The sequence below is a fragment of the Rhinopithecus roxellana genome, chromosome 5 (genome assembly GCF_007565055.1).
Source record: "Rhinopithecus roxellana isolate Shanxi Qingling chromosome 5, ASM756505v1, whole genome shotgun sequence".
Classification (NCBI taxonomy): Eukaryota; Metazoa; Chordata; class Mammalia; order Primates; family Cercopithecidae; genus Rhinopithecus; species Rhinopithecus roxellana.
Window position 1 is genome coordinate 169,430,837 of NC_044553.1, and position 21,291 is coordinate 169,452,127.

The 21,291-nt window shown below is 48.0% G+C and overlaps 1 protein-coding gene across 3 annotated transcripts in view; it reads right to left on the reverse strand.

Moving 5' to 3' along the window:
* PAQR5 (progestin and adipoQ receptor family member 5) overlaps positions 1 to 21,291 on the reverse strand; it is a 109,375-nt gene that overhangs the window by 18,881 nt on the left and 69,203 nt on the right. For all 3 annotated transcript variants that reach the window (XM_010363648.2, XM_030930253.1, XM_030930252.1), the window contains 2 exons: positions 6,913 to 7,040; positions 2,804 to 3,009 (listed from right to left, as the gene is read on the reverse strand). In XM_010363648.2, the coding sequence (XP_010361950.1) occupies positions 2,804 to 3,009; positions 6,913 to 7,040 (334 nt within the window). The remainder of the gene's footprint in view (positions 1 to 2,803; positions 3,010 to 6,912; positions 7,041 to 21,291) is intronic.

Here is a 21,291-nt window from a genome sequence, read left to right on the forward strand (position 1 = left end):
AGCCCGCGAGATTTCAGTGGGAAGCTGCCTCCAGAGGGACAGGCAAGCCCTTCGTCTGGCCCCATACTGGGAGGGGGTTGCCTTCTGGACTGGGATGCATTCGCTCAGCAGATGCCACCTGGGGCAAGCTGTGGGCCATACAAGAGCCAGGGAGCCTCTGTCCCTTCCCAGAACCGCAGCCAGAAGCAAAAGATCAGAGCCTGAGGCAGTGTGGGGCAGGTGCTCAGGACGGGTGGAGCACAAGGCACAGGAGCTGATCTTGGAACAAAGCCTGGCAGGTCATCTGGGATTCTGACAGGAGCCTGAGGGCAGGGAGGCTTTCAGCTTTGGGTGCAGGCTAAGGAAAGGGAACTTCCTCTTTCAGGCACTAAGGGAGTCAATGAAGGATTTTGATGACTAAAACCTAGTGAAAGCGCACAGGATGGCCTGACGGAGGAACCCCTGGGAGCCTGGGAACACCTGTGGTAGAAGGTGTTGTGGAAGCCTCCAGGGGCCGGGGGAGGTGGAGAAGGCTGTGATAACTGCAAGTGAGAGGCCGGGGCCTGAGTCAAGACGAAGGGGCAGTGCCACTTAGAGCAGGTAGGAGAGAAGTCACCTGGCCTTGATAACAAATTGGCTAGAGGGTGGGCGTGGGCAGGGAGTGAGAGCAAGGGGACCCCGAGGATTAGTGAGGCTTCTGACTGGGGAGAAGGAGTAGGGGCGTGACCATCAGTCAGTCAGGCTGGACACACAGAACAGTAGCAGGTGTAGGGGCGGGGCAGGAGCAGGTACAGTTCTGGTCTCATGGCTCTGAGGTGGTGTGGACCTCAGGTAAGAGGTCTACACTGGAGACAGGGCTTCTCCGGAGGTGGGAAGAGCTGCACTAGGCTTGGACGAGATCCCTGGGGAGCCAGATCATGTGAGAGGAGAGGTCAAAGGACTACTTCTGAGCCTCCCCGCCCATGTGTGCCAGAAGCCACAGGGGAGCCAGCCCAGGGGAGGGGGGACATGGAGGGATGGAGGGTAAGAGGGAATCTGGAGGGTGGGAGGGGACCCAGGAGGGAGGGAGGGATGTGACAGGGACCAGAGAAAGAGAGGGGCACTGAGGAGGCCTGAAGTACCCCTGTGTCAATCTCAGCAGTCAGGAGGCTGGGACCCTGGACAGGGGCACGCACATTCCCGCCCTCTTCTGCAAACCCATCAAACCCTGAGGGTAAGCCTGGCTCACACGGAAAGGGGCAAGGTCCGGTGAATGCTGCGGACTGGGCAGCAGAGCACTGAGGAGTGGGCAGTGAAGCAGGAAAATGTGTGTGTATGTGTGTGAGTGTGTGAGTGAGCATGTGTGTGTGTATGTGTGGTGTGTGTGTGTATGTGGTGTGTGTGATGTGCATGTGTGTGGTGCGTGTGTGTGATGTAGGTGAGAGTGTGAGTGTGTGGATGTGTGTGTAGTGTCTGAGAGTACGTGTGCATATATGTGCATGTGAGTGTGTATGTGGTGTGAGTGTGTGAGTGTATTGTGTGTATATATCAGTATGTGTGGTGTGTATGTGGATGTGAGTGTGGAGGGTCTGAGAGTATGTGTGTGTGCATGTGAGTGTATTGTGTGTATATGTCAGTATGTGTGGTGTGTATGTGGATGTGAGTGTATGTGGAGGGTCTGAGAGTATGTGTGTGTGCATGTGAGTGTATTGTGTGTATGTGTTGTGTGTGTATGTGAGTGTATTGTGTGTGTGTCAGTATGTGTGGTGTGTGCGTAGTGTCTGAGACTGTGTGTGTGCCTGTGAGTGTATTGTGTGTATGTGGTGTGAGTGTGTGTATGTGAGTGTATTGTATGTGTGTCAATGTGTGAGTATGTGTGGCATGTGGTGTGTATGTGTGTGGAGTGTGTGCATGTAAGTGTATTGTGTATATGTGGTGAGTGTGTGTATGTGTGTGAGTGCATTGTGTGTATGTGTGTCAGTACGTGAGTGTGTGTGTGAGTGTGTGTGTATATGAAGAAAGAGGATGGAGGTAGGCTCCTCGTGGACAACCTTTTGGGCAAGGAAGACAATAATTGGTTTTCTCACCTAGAACGGGACCTGGAGGAAGAATCTAGAACTCATATCCTTAGGGATACATGCATGCCCACAAGGGGAGGAGAGGAGAAAAGGCTGGAGGAGGGGGCATCATAGTCAAAGAAAAAGACAAGGAAGAGGGGACGGTCAGTACCCATTTTCACCAGCTTAGGCTGCTGCTCTATCCCCGCACACTCTGAGCATCTCTCTGATTGCTCTAAGCCTCTGGACATACGAGGCTCATGAGCTCACCCTCCTCCTCTTGCCTGGCATGACAGAGACCAGCACTGATGTACTAGAGTCAGTTCATTCTGGCCTGTGAGAGAGCTGAGTGCTGAACACAGCCATCATTAAAAATTAAATCACATAAACTTGCAATTAAATAAATCCTATTAACAAAAGTACTGAGTACTCAATGACTACATCTACTGTATCTGCATGGTGGAATTTCTGTAATGGTGTGCTACACATATTTCTTCCCACCCTTGTGTTCTGTGATGTCGTGTTGGTAGGTTGAAGCTGGCTATGATGGGAAGATTTACACCATAGAAACTGGCAAACACTGCAGATCAGGGCTGTTGTGGCTAAATATTTAGCAGTGTGCTTATGGACAGTTTCTTATAAAAAACCCACTGGGAAACTGGACAGGGGCACTGGCCCCTGGACTCTTCTGCAAACTCATCAAAGCCTTCCAGTGACCTTAGCTCACAGGAGAAGGGGCAAACAGCCCACTTGCAGGGGAAGGAAAGCAAGAACAAGGCCTCACATACCCAGGCTGAAGAGGTTGACGGCGCCATAGTCCAGGAAGTAGCAAATGTGCCGGGCATTCTTGGACATAGAGCTGAAGGTGTGTGCACAGCTGGACGCAAGCGGGTACACGCAGCTGGTGCACATGTACACAAGCATGGGCCAGGAGTAGTTGTCATTCTCGATGTCTGTCACATACAGTGCGGTCACAAACCTCCATGCAAAGAACCTGGAACACAGAGGGCCCACTCACCCTCCATGATAAACAGAGGGTCCACTCACCCTCCACCATGAACACAGAGGACCCACTCACCCTCCACCATGAACACAGAGGACCTACTCATCCTCCACCATGAACACAGAGGATCCACTCATCCTCCACCATGAACACAGAGGATCCACTCATCCTCCACCATGAACACAGAGGGCCCACTCACCCTCCACCATGAACACAGAGGATCCACTCACCCTCCACGATGAACACAGAGGGCCCACTCATCCTCCACGATGAACACAGAGGGCCCACTCACCCTCCACCATGAACACAGAGGATCCACTCACCCTCCACCAGGAACACAGAGAGCCCACTCACCATCCACGATAAACACAGAGGACCCACTCACCATCCACCATGAACAAAGAGGGTCCACTCACCCTCCATCATGAACAAAGAGGATCTCCTCACCCTCCACCATGAACACAGAGTATCCACTCACCCACCGTGGTGAACACAGAGAGCCCACTTACCCTCCACCATGAACACAGAGGATCCACTCACCCTCCACCATGAACACAGAGAATCCACTCAACCTCCACCGTGAACACAGAGGCCCACTCACCCTCCACCATGAACACAGAAAATCCACTCACCCTCCACCATGAACACAGAGGATCCACTCACCTTCCATCATGAACACAGAGGATCACTCACCCTCCACCATGAACACGGAGGCCCACTCACCCTCCATCATGAACACAGAGGCCCACTCACCCTCCATCAGGAATACAGAGGGCCCACTCACCCTCCATGATGGAAGCTCCTCTTAGATCCTCACCTATCTACTGTCTCCATTCCCTCGCGATGACCAATTCCTTTGTGTTCTCACTTTGGGGAAATACGGTGTGTTAGGGAGGTAGCGGCTCCTTTTTTAATTGGGAGGCAGTATGTTGGGAATGGGCAGGTGAAGTAAGAAGAGAAGCTTTATGTATATCTAGTCCAATCCCCTAGCGATTCTCCAGCCTCAGCTTGCGTGCTTCCAGGGATGGGGGGCTCGTTACGTCCCAAGGCAGCTCTGAGGGCTGGAAAGTTCTCCTTCACTGGCTCAAATCTATCCTCCTTGTATCTATCTCCATTTGATTGGCCTAGTTCCCTCCACCAGGATCATAGAAAACAAGCTTAACATATGTGTATGTGTGTGTGTGTGCGCACGCGCGTGCGCGCGCATGTGTTTTTTTGTTTTTTTTTGTTTTGTTTTGTTTTGTTTTTTTGAGATGGAGTCTTGCTCTGTCTCTAGGCTGGAGTGCAGTGGCACTGATATTGGCTCACTGCAACCTCTGTCTCCTGGGTTCACGTGATTCTCCTGCCTCAGCCTCTCGAGTAGCTGGGACTACAGGGGCCCGCCACCAGGTCTGGCTAATTTTTGTATTTTTAGTAGAGACGGGGTTTCACCATGTTGGCCAGGATGGTCTCGATCTCCTGACCTCATGATCTGCCCACCTCGGCCTCCCAAAGTGCTGGGATTACAGGCGTGAGCCACTGTGCCCGGCCGCCTATCAAATATTTTAAGGCAGTCTTTCTAACCCCCTCACACCTCCTTGAACTTCACATTAAATAACCCCAGTTCCTTCAGCCATTCCTTCCTTGCAGGATCTAAATTTGGCGTTACCACCATCCTTGTGGTTTGTCCTTGCTCCATGTAGTTTATCTATGTCCCTCTTGTAGGAAGGCTCCTCAAATAGAAGCAATGCCCCAGGTGGAACCTTGCAAGCCCAGAGGACAAGAGGACTATTTTCTCCCTCCTCCTCCACACTGTTCCTCCACTAAGAGTACAATCACTTTTCTGAATAGCTAGTCCCACAGCTGACTCTCAGCAAAGCCTAGATCTCTATGCAGAGACACTTCACAATTCTTCACCAGATCTGCCTGACCTGCAATCCACACATGAGGTCCCGCCTGCAGAACACCTCACTTCCACAAACCATGCCTAGAGAACTGGCTCCCTTTCCCACTAACTCCTCCAAGGAAGGAGATTCTACAAAGTTTTTCATATACAGGAGCTGAAGGAGCATTGCTAAATCCTTCCAGCTACACTTGTGGTCTTTTCATTTTTGTGCCAGCAGAAGTAAAGCTTAAGCTATTTGCTGTTTCTCTCAACGTATCCTTCAGTCATTTCAATGTTTTGGTGGTCCCATTTCCTTAGGGCATCTTGATCCAGACCTTCCCAAATCCTTCCTGCTACTCTCTGTTGCTCAGTCAGGATCATCTCTGAGAGCCTGGCACAGTGTAGAGGTGCATAGGCAGTGCTGGGGGTGAGGGGGGTGCGGCTCACCCAGCTTGGCTCAGCTGTAAAATAGCAAAAAAATCACCCTACAGGAATCCATGCATGCAGCACAAGACCCACAAGCAGGGATGGACAGGCCGGTAGCCTTTTAGCAGCTCAAATCTCAAAACAGCCTAAATCAACCATGATTCATCCAGAAAATGGAACACCAGGCAGATGTTCCAAAGTCCAGGAGACATGCAGATTGCAGATGCTGACAGAGTGAGATCTCCAAGGGAGGGAAGTAAGGGGAGGGCAGCGGGGAAAGAGGCAGATGCTGGGGACACTCACAGCACAGATGCTCCTAAGTCCCCAGAAAAGCTGCAGAAGGACACACAGGAAGCAGGTCCCCCTGACCACTCCAGGGAGGAGAACTGGGGCCAGTGGCAGAGCCTGATTCTATTCCCTTCTGAAGGGTTATAATTTATAAGCATGTATACTTTTAAAAATGACAAATGGCCCCTGAAGCAGGGCTGTGCTGCCACCCCTGCCCAGTCCGCAGGCCCAGGGTTGCCACGCCCCTTTACAGATCACCCTAGTCCACACCAGACTGAGCTCTCTCCTCTCTCCACTGAGCTGGCTGCTGGAACCAAACAGCCTGCCCCTGCATTTTGGCCCCGGGTCTGTCTTCTGATTTTTAGTCGGGCTGGCTGCTCCCGTGCCGGGAGCCTGGGCCCATCTGCATGCATGGCACACTCCTAATCTCTTCTCACCATGACTAGAGGGAGTCCAGTGACCAGCCTGTGACACAGCGCCCCTGCCTGACATAAGGACGCCACCCCTTCTCTCGGCTGTGTCTACATCGACCAATGGTGGTCTGAGTGGGACAGTGGCTTGAATGGCCTCTGAGTTCTTCCAGCTCAGATCCACTGTGATTTGGTGCTTTGACCCTGTCTCCATCCTCCATTCATTAAGCAACGGTGTGCAGTGTGTGACATTGGCCTTCATCCCCCACCTTTCTCAGCAAGGCCCCTCTTAAGCGCTTCCCTGGCAACTCCCATTTCTGCGCACAGGCTTCCCAGAGCTTTGCTCTTAGCTGGCTCCACCTACAGGCTGCCAGATGAAGTGCCTCCCAGTTGCCATGGTTCCCAGAATGATGACGGAACACCCAGAGCTCTGTGCCAGGTGCCTCTGCTAATGTTTTCTCCCGAAACTCTCACAGCAACCCTTGGGGAGGTGCGGACCATCACTCCTACTTTGCAGGTAGGAAAATGTGAGGCTCAGAGAGGTTGATTTCCTCAAACTAGTGACATTTTAACCAAGGCTCCTGAAAAACCTGGGAAGTGTCCAAGACTGAAGAAGATGAAGGTAAATGCTATCATATCAGGCACGAGAGCAGGGAGCTGGGAAGGACTGAGGCACTTTTGGGATTTCCCCTCAAATCCTACCCCAGTCCATGCCTTAAAGGTCATTCCAGTGGCACACCCAATGTCTCTTCCCTCTGTCACACACCCCCTTCACCCACGTGTACCCATGGGGGATCCCCAAACCCCAGCACAGAATCTCAGCCATCTCAACACTAGCTGTGTTAAGACACCCTGGTCTCCAGGGCTCCTGAAGGAGACAGGCCGGTCAAGGGGGCCAGAAGGTACCAAAAGGGCAGCAAGTGAGTCCAAATGTTGAGAGTCTCATTGGTCATTTGGAAAAGGCTGAGGATGCAGGCAGTGGCAGAACTCTGTGGATGGCGGTAGCCGAAGAGGATGCCTTGCTCATGGAACACCTGCAGAGGCAAAAGGAAAAGGACACTGAGGTGAGACAGGAGGGCAGCATGAAGGTCTCTGGAGAGACATCTTCCAGGCCTTGCACTGTGTGCCTGGAATGCTTGACCCCAAGTCCTTGACCGGTTAAGCTGCTCCCCTCACTCTCTCCTTCCCTCACAGTAGCTTCTAAAATCCCACATCCTCCAAGAAGCCTCCAGCCAGCTGGAGGAGGGAATTCAAGGGCCAGGCTCCCTTTGGGAATCCAGCCTGTCTTTGCATTCCCTGGCGTACTTACTCTTGGCATGAATCTTGCCTAAGAATCCGTTTTCGTACCCCTCTGCCTGGGGCCTACAGCCCAGTTTTTGGATGCCGTTTTGGTGAGCTGACATAGATGCTGTCTGTCTGAGCCAGCAAGCCCTGCATGTCAGGGGCTGGTGGGAAGAACTCTGCAGAAGGTGTCCCCGTGCCAGGATATATTCACCAAGGTGCTTCATAAAGGGCTTTTGATGATGAGGACCATGATGCTGATGCCTGGGCTGCAGGAAGAGGAGGTGGCTGCCCACAGCAGGGCTACTCAAGCCACTGCCACTCCCATGCAGCCCATTTGGCAAGTCCCCCCCAAAAAACACCCCCACTGAGAAACCTCAACTGATCAGGTGAAATACGGGGTATCGACCTGCCTGGAGTATTGTATTACATCCACTAAAAGTGGTGAGAAGATAATGAGGCCAGAGGGACAACAGCCAAGGAAGCAATAAGAAGTGAAGAAACGTGGAATTTAAACTGTATTCCTGCCATGGTTAGAAGAGCTTGGGAAATTGAAGTTTACACCGTGGGGCAGAGGCTGGGAGGAACATACAAAAGTGGTGTTTAATTTGTTGAGGTAGTAGGATGAAAGGAGACCTGTTTTCCCCTTCTCTGTTGATTTAGACCAAGGGTTCTCAATTTTGACACTACTGACACTTTGGGCCAGATCATTGTTTGTTGTGGGGGCCAACCTGTGCGTCCTTTCACAGCATCCATGGCCTCTATCTGCTGAATGCCACTAGCTCACACTGTCGGCACCCTACCCCCCAAGTTGTGACAAACAGAAATGTCTCCAGATATTGCCAGATGTCCCCTGGGGGCTAAAGTCGCCCCCAGGTAAGGACCACTGATTTAGATAAGTGTTGCCATACCCTTTGAAACGTAAATTATAAATGAGTAGGGTAATTGAAGCAAATAATAACAATGATAATGTTAGTAATCATAACCTAAATCAGGTCACAATTAGTTGCAAAGCCTCTCCTTTGAATTTCTAGGGCTGTGAGGGGAAGGCTAGAGGAACTTCAATCTAGCTACCCATTTCTCATTCGGGGTGCCAACTTCTTAGTGTAAGAGAGGTTCTCTGTTAAAAAAATGTACAATACATAATACCAGAGTTTGTGCTATCTATTTTTTTTTTTTTTTTTTTTTGAGACAGGGTCTTGATCTGAAGCCTAGGCTGGAGTGCAGTGGTGCAATCATGGCTTACTGCAGCCTCAAACTCCTGGGGTTCAAATGATCCTCCCACCTTAGCCACCTGAGTAGCTGGAACTACAGGAGTGCCACCATGGTCAGCTAATTTTTTTATTTTTTTATTTTTTTTGAGACGGAGTCACACTTTGTTGCCCAGGCTGGAGTGCAGTGGTGTGATCTCGGCTCACTGAAACCTCTGCTTCCCAGGTTCAGCCAATTCTCCTGCCTCAGCCCCTCGAGTAGCTGGGACTACAAGCGCATGCCACAACGCCCGGCTAATTTTTTATATTACTAGTAGAGACAGGGTTTCATCATGTTGCCCAGACTGGTCTCGAACTCCTGACCTTAAGTGATCCACCCACCTCGACCTCCCAAAGTGCCGGGATTACCGGTGTGAGCTACCACACCCAGCCTAATTTTTTATTTTTTGCAAAGACAAGTCTCACTATGATGCCCAGACTCATCTTGAATTCCTAGGCTGAAGTGATTCTCCCATCTTGGCCTCCTCAAGTGCTGGGATTAGAGGTATGAGCCATTGTGCCCAGCCTTGTGCTATTTCTTGGGGTTCCAAGTCAAGTAGTCACATGGAACAGTGCAGAAGGTGAGGGGCTGCCAGAGTAATGAGTCAAATCTGGGCCCCCAAGGCATCATGTGGCCTTGATAAAAGTGAAGCTGAGGCCCTGGGTCACAGCTCTCAGGGCCTCTGTGTAAAATGAGAGGGCTTGGCTAGCTGAATGGTTGGAACATTCCCTCCAGCAGTAGCTCCAAGTTTTAGAGAACTCTTAGTTCAGTTCTGGGTTAAACTGGTCAACTAGAGGGAGGGGATATAATGAAGTTGGCTCATGGTCCAATGAAGAAATACTATGAATTCGGTTTGGGTCTTAGGTAATTAAAGTGATTTGTTCCAGTTTTTGATTCACCATTCAATTCTACTGACGCCCCGGTTTATGGTGGACAGATTTCTATAATGGGCAGCAGGAATCTTGAGTTGCAGATTTCTACCCCACCAAGGCTGATGACAAGGAGGCAAATAGGCCAATGGCTTTCAGCCTTTGATCCCTGTGGAGGAGGACGGCATGTGCTTGGCGGGACTCAGAAAGCCTTCTAGCAGAAATAACAGCTCCCAGGAGCTCCACACTGGGTCTATCCTTCTACCTTTCAAGCTTCTTTCTCTCTTCTTTTTAAGTCGTTGTTTTATAATTATTTATTAAAGCACTGGCCACTGGTTACAATGCAGACTCCATTAATCATTATTTATTCCTTCATATGAATTAGACTAGCAGATCCAATAAACCAAGAGACTTTGTGACAAGGGGCCAGTGAGAGCAGAAACATTTCAGAGCACTGGGAATGTGGGGACGGTGGCCTGCAGGGAGGAGGCCGGGCAGGGCTGCAGGAGAGCACAGACCCTGTGACAGCCACAGCGGCAGTGGCTGAACAGAAGCTGGAGGAAAAGGTCACTCACAGTCTGTGACTACTTCCCTTCTCTCTGTGGATCCCGGCATTCCAGCAGGCAAAACTGGGGGGACTGATGTCGTCAAAAGCCAGCGGGGGAACAGAAGGGAAATCCATACACTGGACAACTTGACCTCATTTAGGAATCTGGCCCCAGACCTGGGGAGGATATTTTGCCACCAAAGCCAGGGCTGGCCCCAGATTAAAAAAACCTGCCTCAATCTGACCTGCTATGCTGACTCCAGAAAAGGATGGGAAGCCCAATACTGGCCATGCAATAGGGGCAGGATTTAAAGCAGCCTTTCCAAAAAATTAAATGGATGGATAAAGTATAGTAAAAGGAGTCCCTCTGTCCCAGGACAGTGATGTTCCAGCTTAGACTAAGAAGACTGACCTGTCCCTGCCCTCCCCAACTTGAACCTCTGTCTATCAAGCCCCATTACTAGTTCTTAGTTGCACTCCTGCCCTGAGCTCCTGTGAGCACAGGAAAGGAGAAACATTCTCTCCGTCTTCCCACTCTAGCCTTAGCAAAGTGCTTTGCCTAGAGCAGACCTTCATAGAACGCAGGGTACATACATTGAAAGGACAAACTAAATATTTGAAAACAATTTTGTATTCCAAACCCAGTTTGACCCCAAAGGAAAACTGCAATCATTTCCTCAACACTTCGTAGCTTGGCCTCATTTCTAAGCGCTCCCAAGTAAGCAAGTGCCTGCTTATTTGCACAGCAGAATTGATTTGTAGGACTCCACCTTGCACCCCTAGTTGCAGCCTGAGCAATTTAGAGTGAAATGAAATCAAATCATATGCAGCCTATTATTTAGAAGTGAGAACCTCCAGGAACTAGGAGCGGAAGGGCACATCAGCAAGTTTTCCCTTTCAGTTCCTGCCTCAGGCTCAGCATCGAGGAAAGTCTTCCTGCATGGCCAAGACTTGCATGCACCTGCTAGCCGATGCCTACAATTCCACCGTGAGAGTTAAAAGCTTTTGGTTTTTCTAGCTATTAAACTGCAAACCACCTGGAGAAAATAATTGGGCATTTTTGGCCAGCTGTAAATAAGGGCAGATTTTGATAGCAGGGAAAGAGAAGAGGCAGAGTGGGATCAGGGGGCCTCAGGCGCTATTCACATGAATTCTGTCATTCCTGCTCACTGAATCCTCACAACCAGCTTGGAAGAGCCTTTTATCGTCCCCATTTCACAGAAAAGGAAACTGAGGCCTGGAGAGGTTAGGGCACTTACTCAAGTTCTCAAAAGTAACAGAAGCAAAGCTGAAACCTAAATGCAGACAGCAGACTCCATTCCCTGCCCTCTTGTGCACTGTCCTTCATTGCTTCCCCTGGGGAGGGCTCTGTCAAGAGATAAAACCCTTATCCCCTGGCCTGTACTGTGATTTTGGACTGTGACATACTTCTCTGAGCCTTAGATTCTTCTTCTTTAAAGTGCCATTATGAACTAAATCTTGGAGGGAACTGTGTCCCTCCCAAAATTCATCTGTTAAGTTAAAGTCCTAACCCCCAGGACCTCAGATGCAACTGCATTCAGAGATAAGGTCTTTCAAGAAGCCATTAGAGTGGGTCCTAATCCAGTCTGCCTGGTGTCCCTCACAAGAAGAGGACATTTGAATTCACAGAGAGACACCAGGGATGAGCGCCCACGGAGTGGTGACCTTGTGCAGAGGCAGCAAGAGAGTGGCCATCTGTGAGCCAAGGAGAGAAGCTTCGCCCCTGTCCAAACCTTGATCTTGAATACCTTACAGTCTCTGGAACTGTGAGAAAATCACTTTCTGTTGTTTAGACCACTCAGTCTGTGGTATTTTGTTGTGGCAGCCCTAGCAAACTAATACAAGCGGTGAGGTTGTGCAAGCCAGTGCCTCTCAAACTTTCTTCTAGTGTGTGCAGAGCACCTGGGCACCTTACTGCAGTGTGGTGGCTGGGGTGAGAGTCTGCAGTTCTAACTAGCTCCCAGGGCCTGCTGATGCTGCAACTGCCTCTGGCTTTAAAGCCAGATTCCCACCCTAGCATCGTGCTGTCACCTTCCTGCCCAGAATCCAGTTCTCTACAGAAGAGGAAGTTCGCTCTACGTAAGAGGGACATGGTGACAGGGAAAGCCAGGACAGGGAATAGTTAGAGGCCAGTGGGGAGTCTGATGAGGTGTTTCCTGGCAGAGGGCAGGGGAAGAATGAGAGGGAAAAGGGGGAGGCCATGCATTGCTGCAGCAATTATTATTATTATTATTATTATTATTATTATTATTATTATTATTATTGAGACAGAGTCTCACTCTGTTTCCCAGGGTGGAGTGCAGTGGCACGATCTCGGCTCCCTGCAAGCTCTGCCTCCTGGTTCAAGTGATTCTCGTGCTTCAGCCTCCCGAGTAGCTGGGATTACAGGCGCCTGCCACCATGCTCAGCTAAATTTTTGTATTTTTAGTAGAGACAGGGTTTCAACATGTTGGTCAGTCTGATCTCGAACCCCTGACCTCATGTGATCCACCCGCCTTGGCCTCCCAAAGTGTTGGGATTACAGGCGTGAGCCACCGTGTCCGGCCTTGCTGCAGCAGTTATAACCTATCATTTGCTGGGTACCTGCGGTGCACCAGGCTCTAGGTTGGACAGTATGCCACGTCACTTGCAGGACCATGCTTAGTTCCTGCAGAACAGAAATACTTAGGCTCTCAATTAAAAGAGCATAAAACAACAATTGCACACCACACACATGCAATTACTAGAACTTTAAAGAGGCTGAATTAATAGCCAACCATTGTTGGTATGAAACAATTACAGGAAAATGCCAATTTACAACACTGCTGTGATGTTTTTTAAAAAAACAACATGTCCAATATTCAGTCAAGCATAAGAATGCTTTTTGTACATGCAGTACAATATTTACAGAAGACAATGGTAAGTCTCTTCTGGCTGAACATGTAAGATGGATAAAAAGTAATGAAATAAATGATCAATATCAGAGATGGAGGAACCAAAGGATATTAATAATTTAATGGACAATAAAGTTAAAAAATGATACACAAAATGTTTTTAAAAAGTAAATAGCACTGGGCATGGTGGCTCACACCTGTAATCTCAGCACTTTGGGAGACTGAGGTGGGCAGATCACTTGAGGTCAGGAGTTCGAGACCAGCCTGGCCAACATGGTGAAATCCCGTCTCTACTGAAACTACAAGAATTAGTTGGACATGGTAGCACATGCCTGTAGTCCCAGTTACTCTGGGGGCTGAAGCAGTAGAATCGCTCGAACCTGGGAGGCAGAGGTTGCAGTGAGCTGAGATCATGCCATTGCACTCCAGTCTAGTCAACAAAGTGAGACTCTGTCTCAAAAAAAGAAAAGTAAATAGGACTCAGGTAGTGTGTACTAGGGAAGAAAAGTCCTATTGAATGACTAGCATTATAGACAGTATTGATCTACAGCAGAAGAAAGTAAGAAAGTTGAAATAACAGAGCAATTCCATCGGTTTTACATTTGTTGTAAAAATGCAGTCTTTGATTTAAGAAGTAGAAAAACTATTTTCAGTTTTAGGCATTGATTTCCAAAGCTGCCATGGGCAAGCTTGTGATAATAGTATAACATGGTTGCTAAGTCTGCAGTAGGCAGAATAATGGCTCACCAAAGATGTTCATATCGTAATTGCCAGAACCAGTGAATATGTTAGGTTACACAGCAAAGGGGCAGTAACGTCCCAGGTGAAATTGAAGGTCAGAATACACTGACCTTAAATTAAGGAGCTTCTCTGGTTCTGAGGTGGGCCCAGTATAATCAAAAGGTCCTTAAAAATGGAAGATGAAGGCAGAAGAAGAGACTTAGAGGAAAAAGTGACTACAGAATAAGGTCGGAGAGATGCAACATTGCTGATGTGAAGATGGAGGAAGGGGCCAGGAGCCAAGGAGAGCAGGCAGCCTCTAGGAGCTAGAAAGGTAAGGAAACAGATTCTCCCCAACAACATCCACCAAAATCTAGATTTTACCCAGTAAGCCCCATGTCAGACTTGTAACCTACATGTAAGATCATATATTCATTTGTTTGTTTTTTGAGCCACCAAGTTTGTGGTAATTTGTTACAGCAGCAACAGAAAACTAATGCAAGGTCAGAATTTGACCACAAATCCAGAAGTATTCTTAGTGCTGAGTATGGTGGCACGTGGTTTGAATTGCTTACTAGGAGAATTGATTGTACTCTCAATTAAAAGAACATAAAACATCGCTTATACACAACACACATGCAATTACTAGAACTTTAAATAGGCTGAATTAATAACCAGCCATTGTTGGTATGAAATAATTACAGCAAAATGCCAACTTACAACAGTGGTGTGATGGTTTTCAAAAAATAATGTGTCCAATATTCAGTCAAGCAAAAGAATGCTTTTTGTTTTGTTTTTGAGACAGTCTCACTCTGTCGCCCAGGCTGGAGTGCAGTGGCATGATCTTGGCTCACTGCAACCTCTGTCTCCTGAATGCAAGTGATTCTCCTGCCTCAGCCTCCCGAGTAGCTGGGATTACAGGCATGTGCTACCATGCCCAGCGAATTTTGTATTTTTAGTAGAGACAGGGTTTCACCGTGTTGGCCAGGCTGGTCTCGAACTCCCGACCTCAAGTGATCCACCTGCACTGGTTTCCCAAAGAGCTGGGATTACAGGCGTGAGCCACTGTGCCTGGCCAAGAATGCTTTTTGTACATACAGCACACTATTGACAGAAGACGATGGTAAATTTCTTCTGGCCAAACATGTAAGGCGGCTTTAAAAGTATTCTTAGTGCTGGGTATGGTAGCGCATGGTTTGAATTGCTTACTAAAATTGATTGGGCTCTCAATTAGATTTTCTACAGAATAGTTCAAAGATTATACATGACATTCTCTGAATCTTCTCCCAAATGGGACATCTTGCTGAAATACATACCAAATTTGACCTTAACTACTCTCATTCACATAATGGGAATAACAAATCTGTGCTGTTAAACACTTAGATTTAATTTAGGTAAGATATAGGATGATGGGAAGAAATCAGTGTAACAGAATATTCGATTTTTAGTGGGAAATAACATTAATTTTGAATTTGAGCTCTCAACTGATATTTGTTATGAGATATGTTAGCAAAAGCCTACAAAAAAATCTACACCTGGCTATTTCATTTTTAAAGGGATTAAAAATACATATTTATTATTTTAAATATGTATAGGACTTTTCTAAACCAAAGGAGTCACACATAAAATACATAATAAATGTGACATTCTAATAAGATAAAATCCAAAAAAGGAAACAAAAATGTCTCCAGACTATGAAAGAGAAGATTCACATACAGATCATCCTGAAATTAATTTCTGTAGGGATTATTTCTCTGGACAGTGTACACTAAGGTATAATTTTGACTGAGTAAAGGCCTACTGTTTTCAGTTTTCTTTATACTAGCCCTTTATATTTTTCTTAATAAAATAGATGAATACTAATCTAGACATTACTTTGAGAGAGTAAAGATAGCAAGATGAGATGGTAATCTATATGGAATTAAAATATTTAATAATTTGTCTGCTTAATATAATTATCATATGCTGCAGCCTCATTACAATGTTTGAACTTTATATGAAAAATTTATAATTTTCTTGCTCAAACTGGCTTCAATTTAAAAAAAAAACTTATAATTCATTTCTGATTCAAAATGTGGCCTTAAGAATTTTTTTTTTTTTAGTAATTCCAGCTGTTCTACCTCAATAAAACTGAATGGAATTGTAATGCCCAGACCCACGATGACCCGAAAGCAACTACCAGAGTCCAGAAACAAAGCCAAGCGGCAGGGATCGCTTTATTTCGAGTTGGAACTCGGTTCCCTCCAGCTAGGTATCCGATCCTAGGGAGAGACCCCGAGCTCGGTGTTCAGCCGTCTTTTATAGTCAGACACAAACAAGTTACAGCAAGTTACAGAGTCACTGGGGATTTTTACAGTTGTAGGTTTACAATTGGCTGACATTTAAAGTTAAACATTAGTCAGTTGTTCATTGGTTCCCGCCCTTTGACCAAACCACAAACGGCCACTTGCCCTGCTAGGGACTTTCCAGATAACCTTGTTGTTTTAGCATTAAGGGGAGTTTCCTGACTTTTCTGACCTCTGATATTCAGTATTTTTCCACTCCTCATTCCCCCCTCTCTCTAGTATCTTGAGAGCCGATCTTGGGTCTTATATGTCTGACTTGGAAGTCTTGGTGAGTACAGGTTGGTACTGGGTTCTCAGGACCATAAGCTGGACAGTGTTGAGTCTTTCTTTTACAAAGTTTGTTAATCTGTTTATTATACATGGTCCTATAGTGAGTAAGAGAAGTATACTTATGAATGGTCCTATGAGGGGCACTAGAAGGGAGTACATGGAGGAATTCCACCAGCTGTTGGTAGCAGAGGTGAATTATTGTTTCTGCAATTCTAGGCTGAGTTTATGTAGTTGTTGAACTCGCGTTTCTACGAGTCCAGATTCATTTATGTAGAAACAACAATCTTCTCTGAGGAAAAGACAGGTCCCTCCTTTTTTGGCCGTTAACAGGTCTAGTGCACGGCGGTTTTGTAAAGTAACTTGGGCAAGGGAAGTCAATTGTCTCTGTAATGAGGCAAGGGATTCGGGGGAAGCTTCCATAGCTATGGAGAATTGATGAGAGACTTTTGCAGTGCTGATAAGGGAGTGACCTAAAGCTCCCCCGGCTAGTCCTGCAGCAACTAAGGACGTGGTGAGTGAGACTCCAGCTACTAGGGGGAGGAATATAGCTCGTTTTGGTCTAGGGAAAGGGGCGGAGTCCCACCTGGAAAATTCTGCAGGGGTGCACAAGGTTAGTTGGGGGACTAGTGTGACAGGGAGACACAGTAGGGTTATAGTGGCCTGAGTGGAAAGGTTCTTATATAGGGTCCCATTGCACCAGAAGAAAGAACTGGGAGGGGCAAAGAGGGTTGAGTTGGGAGTGGAAGTTGTATTACAGAGGGTAGTGCCGGCATTTGAATAACAAAAGGAAACTTGTGTCTGTCCAGGGTTTAGGAACAAGGGGACGTCAGGGATCGGGGGTGGTATGTGGCTATTGTTAGGGTTTAGGCTGAGAGAAGCATTAGACGGGCCTGGAAGTGGAACTGCGGTTAACGGCAGTCGCCCTAGAGCCGCGCAGAAGAAGCATGCAGAGAGACTGCCTAGGCCAGTGGCGTTTGCGATTTCTAACCCTTCTCTTCATAGGGATAACCAGGAAAAGGGGTGGGTAGGAGTTAAAGTTGAAAGCTGGACATTTAATTCCCTTTCCTGGTTCTGTATAGCCGCGTGTAGGGTGGTCTGGATCTGAACAAGGGAACGCCAGAGAAAGAGATGGCTACTAGGCCAGGTAGTTCCTGAAGTCAAGTACATAGCCCCTTTTTGCTGGGAAGTCCAGTGGGAGTCCCAGGGGTCCCAGATAACCCAGGTGTAGCCTGATGTGGTTTTAAAGAAATTGTGTGACTGCCACGTTTGACTGGATAGGGACTCAGAAGTTTTTAAGATTTTAACGGTGTGGATTTTGCAGGACCTATATGGACAGCCGACACTTTGTTCTACCCATGAGTTATTACAATAAGAGAGTGTTTGGTCAAAGAGGAAACAAATTGCGAGTGCTGCTTTTCCTGGCTGATGTTTAAAATCAGTGAAATTTAGATGGATGGGAGTGTTACAACCCCCAGGGGGACAGTCAGCAGTGCCTAATACATAGCCCTTTTGTTCTGTCTGAGCATAATTGGTCCAGTTCTCAGTCAGGAAGAAACGCCAAGTGAAAGGGGATGTTGCCGGGTTCGCCTGGGTCTCCCCACAAGGGATCCATAAGAGTAGAAGAGTTATAAAGGAGGTAGGTGTCATAGTTACAGTTTAGGTTGCTGACGGCGTAGAACAAGTTTTAGAGGGTTTTCTTTGGTCCGGTCAACTGTCCAGGTTGCTGCCTCTCCCGTCGAGGACGTAACAAGGTCCGAGAGCGGGTCTATAGGCTTGGCGTGGGTGTCATGAATCCAGGCGGCGATGCCTTCCACTTTGAGGGCTGTAGGCGTAGTCAGGATCACCTGGAATGGTCCTTTCCACCGGGGTTCTAGGGTTTCTTGTCGGTGGCGCTTGACGAGGACCCAGTCTCCCGGTTTGTATTGATGTGGAATGGGTGGAGGCCCAGCTTCATATAGTTCTTTTAGCTTGGGCCAGACTTCCTCATGAACTCTCTGTAGGGCTTGTAAGGAGAACAAAAGTTCAAGACCATTATCTGTGTCAGCTTTGAGGAGATTGTCTTTAAGGTTAGGGAGGATAGGGGGTGGTTTGCCATACATTATTTCATAAGGGGTAAGTCCTAGTTTATAAGGAGAGTTACGTGCCCGGAACAGAGCGTAGGGGAGGAGGACTACCCAGTTAGCGCCAGTCTCCATGGTCAATTTAGTTAGGGTCTCTTTTAATGTTCTATTCATTCTTTCTACCTGACCTGAGCTTTGGGGTCGATAAGCACAATGTAGTTTCCAATTAGCCCTAAGGATGGAAGCCAGTCCCTGACTGACCTTTGCGGTGAAGGCCGGCCCATTATCCAACCCTATCATGACTGGAAAGCCGTACCTGGGCAGGATTTCTTCTAGGATCTTTTTGGCCACAATCTGTGCAGTTTCTTTTTTTGTCGGAAAAGCTTCTGCCCATCCTGAGAATGTATCTATAAAAACTAGTAAATATTTGTATCCATATTTTCCTGGCTTTATTTCAGTAAAGTCAATTTCCCAATATATACCAGGTCTATCTCCCCTGTGTCTTTTCCCCGTGGTCTGGGTCCCGTGACTGGCGTTATTGAGTTGACATACTACACAATTTTTAACCGTGGCGTCTACTTTTTCAGGGGCGTTTTTAATTTTTAGTCCAGCGTGTTGAATCAAATCTAACATCCGCTGCGGGCCCAGATGAGTGCTTCGGTGGATTTGTGCTATTACTCGCTGCCCCAACCTGTCCGGGAGAATGGTATTGTTGTTAGAATCTTTCCACCACTGATTACTGACCTGTGTTCCGGGGAGTTTACTTATCCACTGGAGGTCTTCTTCTGAGTATTCTGGGTGAAAGGGCAATTCTCTGGGCCCGGGATCAGGCAGCTGGAGGCCAGTAGCTGGGGGGTGGTTTTAGCCACGTCTTTTGCAGTCTGGTCAGCCAGGTTGTTTCCTCGAGTGACTGGGTTAGTGGCTTTTTGATGTCCCGGACAGTGGATGATAGCCAGCTTTTTGGGTTCCCAAAGGGCAGCCAGAAGATTTAAGATTTCTTCTTTATTTTTAATGTCTTTTCCTTCAGCTGTGAGAAGCCCCCTCTCTCTGCATATAGCCCCATGTATGTGGGCAGTGGCAAATGCATACCGGCTGTCAGTATATACTGTCAGTTTACGGTCTTTGCCTAGTTTCAGGGCTTGTGCCAAGGCTGTTAACTCAGCCTTTTGAGCCGATGTTCCTGGAGGTAAAGGGTCAGCCCAAACTATCTCAGTCTCTGAGGTTACCGCCGCCCCCACATACCTCTGTCCTTGGTGAACGAAGCTGCTTCCGTCAGTGAACCAGGTGAGGCCTGCATCTGGTAGCGGTCGGTCCTGGAGGTCTTCTCTGACTCCATGTACCTGGGCTAGTATTTCAGCACAGTTGTGGAGCGGCTTACTTAAGTCTGGGTCTGGCAGCAATGATGCTGGGTTTAGGGTTGTTGGGGGCTTAAATGTTATTCTGAGGGGGTTTAGTAACAGCCCTTGATAATGGGTAAGCCGAGCATTGCTGAGCCATCGGTCAGGGGGTTGTCGGAGGATGCCTTCGACAGCATGAGGGGTGGTGACTTGTAATTCTTGGCCCATGGCCAGTTTGTTAGCGTCTTTGACCATCAGGGCCGTTGCAGCAATCATCCGGAGGCAAGGAGGCCATCCTGCAGCTACCGGGTCCAGTCTCTTTGAGAGGTATGCAACCGGTCTGCGCCAGGGACCTAAATTTTGAGTTAATACTGCTTTCACTATGCCCCGGCTTTCGTCCACGTATAAGTGGAAAGGCTTAGAGACATCCGGAAGACCCAGCGCGGGGGCTGAGAGCAGAGCAGTTTTGATTTGCTGGAAAGCTTGCTCAGCCTCTTCAGTCCAACTGAAGGGCTGCTGCTGTTTGGTAGCCTGATAGAGGGGTTTTGCCAGTTCAGCGAAGCCAGGTATCCAGAGTCTGCAGAACCCTGCAGATCCCAGGAACTCTCTTACCTGTCGTGTTGACTGCGGTCTGGGGATCTGTAGGACAGTTTCTTTTCGAGCATTTGTTAGCCAGCGCTGTCCCCCTCTAAGTAGATACCCCAAGTAGGTTACCTCTGGCCTGCAGATCTGGGCCTTTTTAGCTGAGGCTCGATAACCCAGGTTTCCCAAGGTTTTCAGGTGGTCTTTGGTTCCTTGGATGCAGGCCTCTGGGGACGTTGCCGCTATTAAGAGATCATCAACATACTGCAAGAGAGTTATACTGGGGTGTTGGCATCGGTACTCACCCAAGTCTTCGTGGAGGGCTTCATCAAACAGAGTTGGGGAGTTTTTGAATCCTTGTGGCAGTCTGGTCCACGTCAGTTGGCCACTTATGCCTCTCTCAGAGTCTGTCCACTCAAAGGCAAAAATTTCCTGGCTTTTAGGGGCTAAAGGCAGGCTAAAAAAAGCATCTTTTAGGTCTAGAACAGTATACCATTGATTTTCAGGACTCAAGGTACTCAGGAGGGTGTATGGATTTGGCACCGTCGGGTGTATGTCCATTACCCTCTTATTGACTTCTCTTAAGTCTTGTACCGGCCTATATTCTTTACTGTTGGGTTTTTGTATTGGTAGCAGCGGAGTGTTTCATGGTGAGTGGCAGGGGCATAGGACTCCATGATCTAGGAGTCGGCGGATGTGTGGTAGAATTCCCTCTTTGGCTTCCAGGGCCATTGGGTATTGGCACACGCGAACAGGGTCCATCCTGGGCTTAAGCTCAACAAAAATGGCGGGACGGTGCTTTGCTAGCCCTAGCCCTCCTATTTCTGCCCAAGCCTCCGGGAAGTTCTGGAGCCAGGAGTCTATATTTTGGTTAGGAGGCGTTAACTCCTGGTGAAGCCGGTACTCATCCTCTAGAGTTACGGTAAGAACAGATAGTGGCCTGTTTTGGGAGTCAGTCACTTTGGGCCCTTCTGGTTGAAAATGGATTTGTGTCCCCATTTTTGTCAACAGATCTCTCCCCAACAGGGGACAAGGGCTGTCAGGGATGACCAGGAAGCTATGGGACACTTTCCCAGTTCCCAAGTTTACTGCTCTCTGGGTTGTCCATGGATATTTCTTGGTTCCTGTG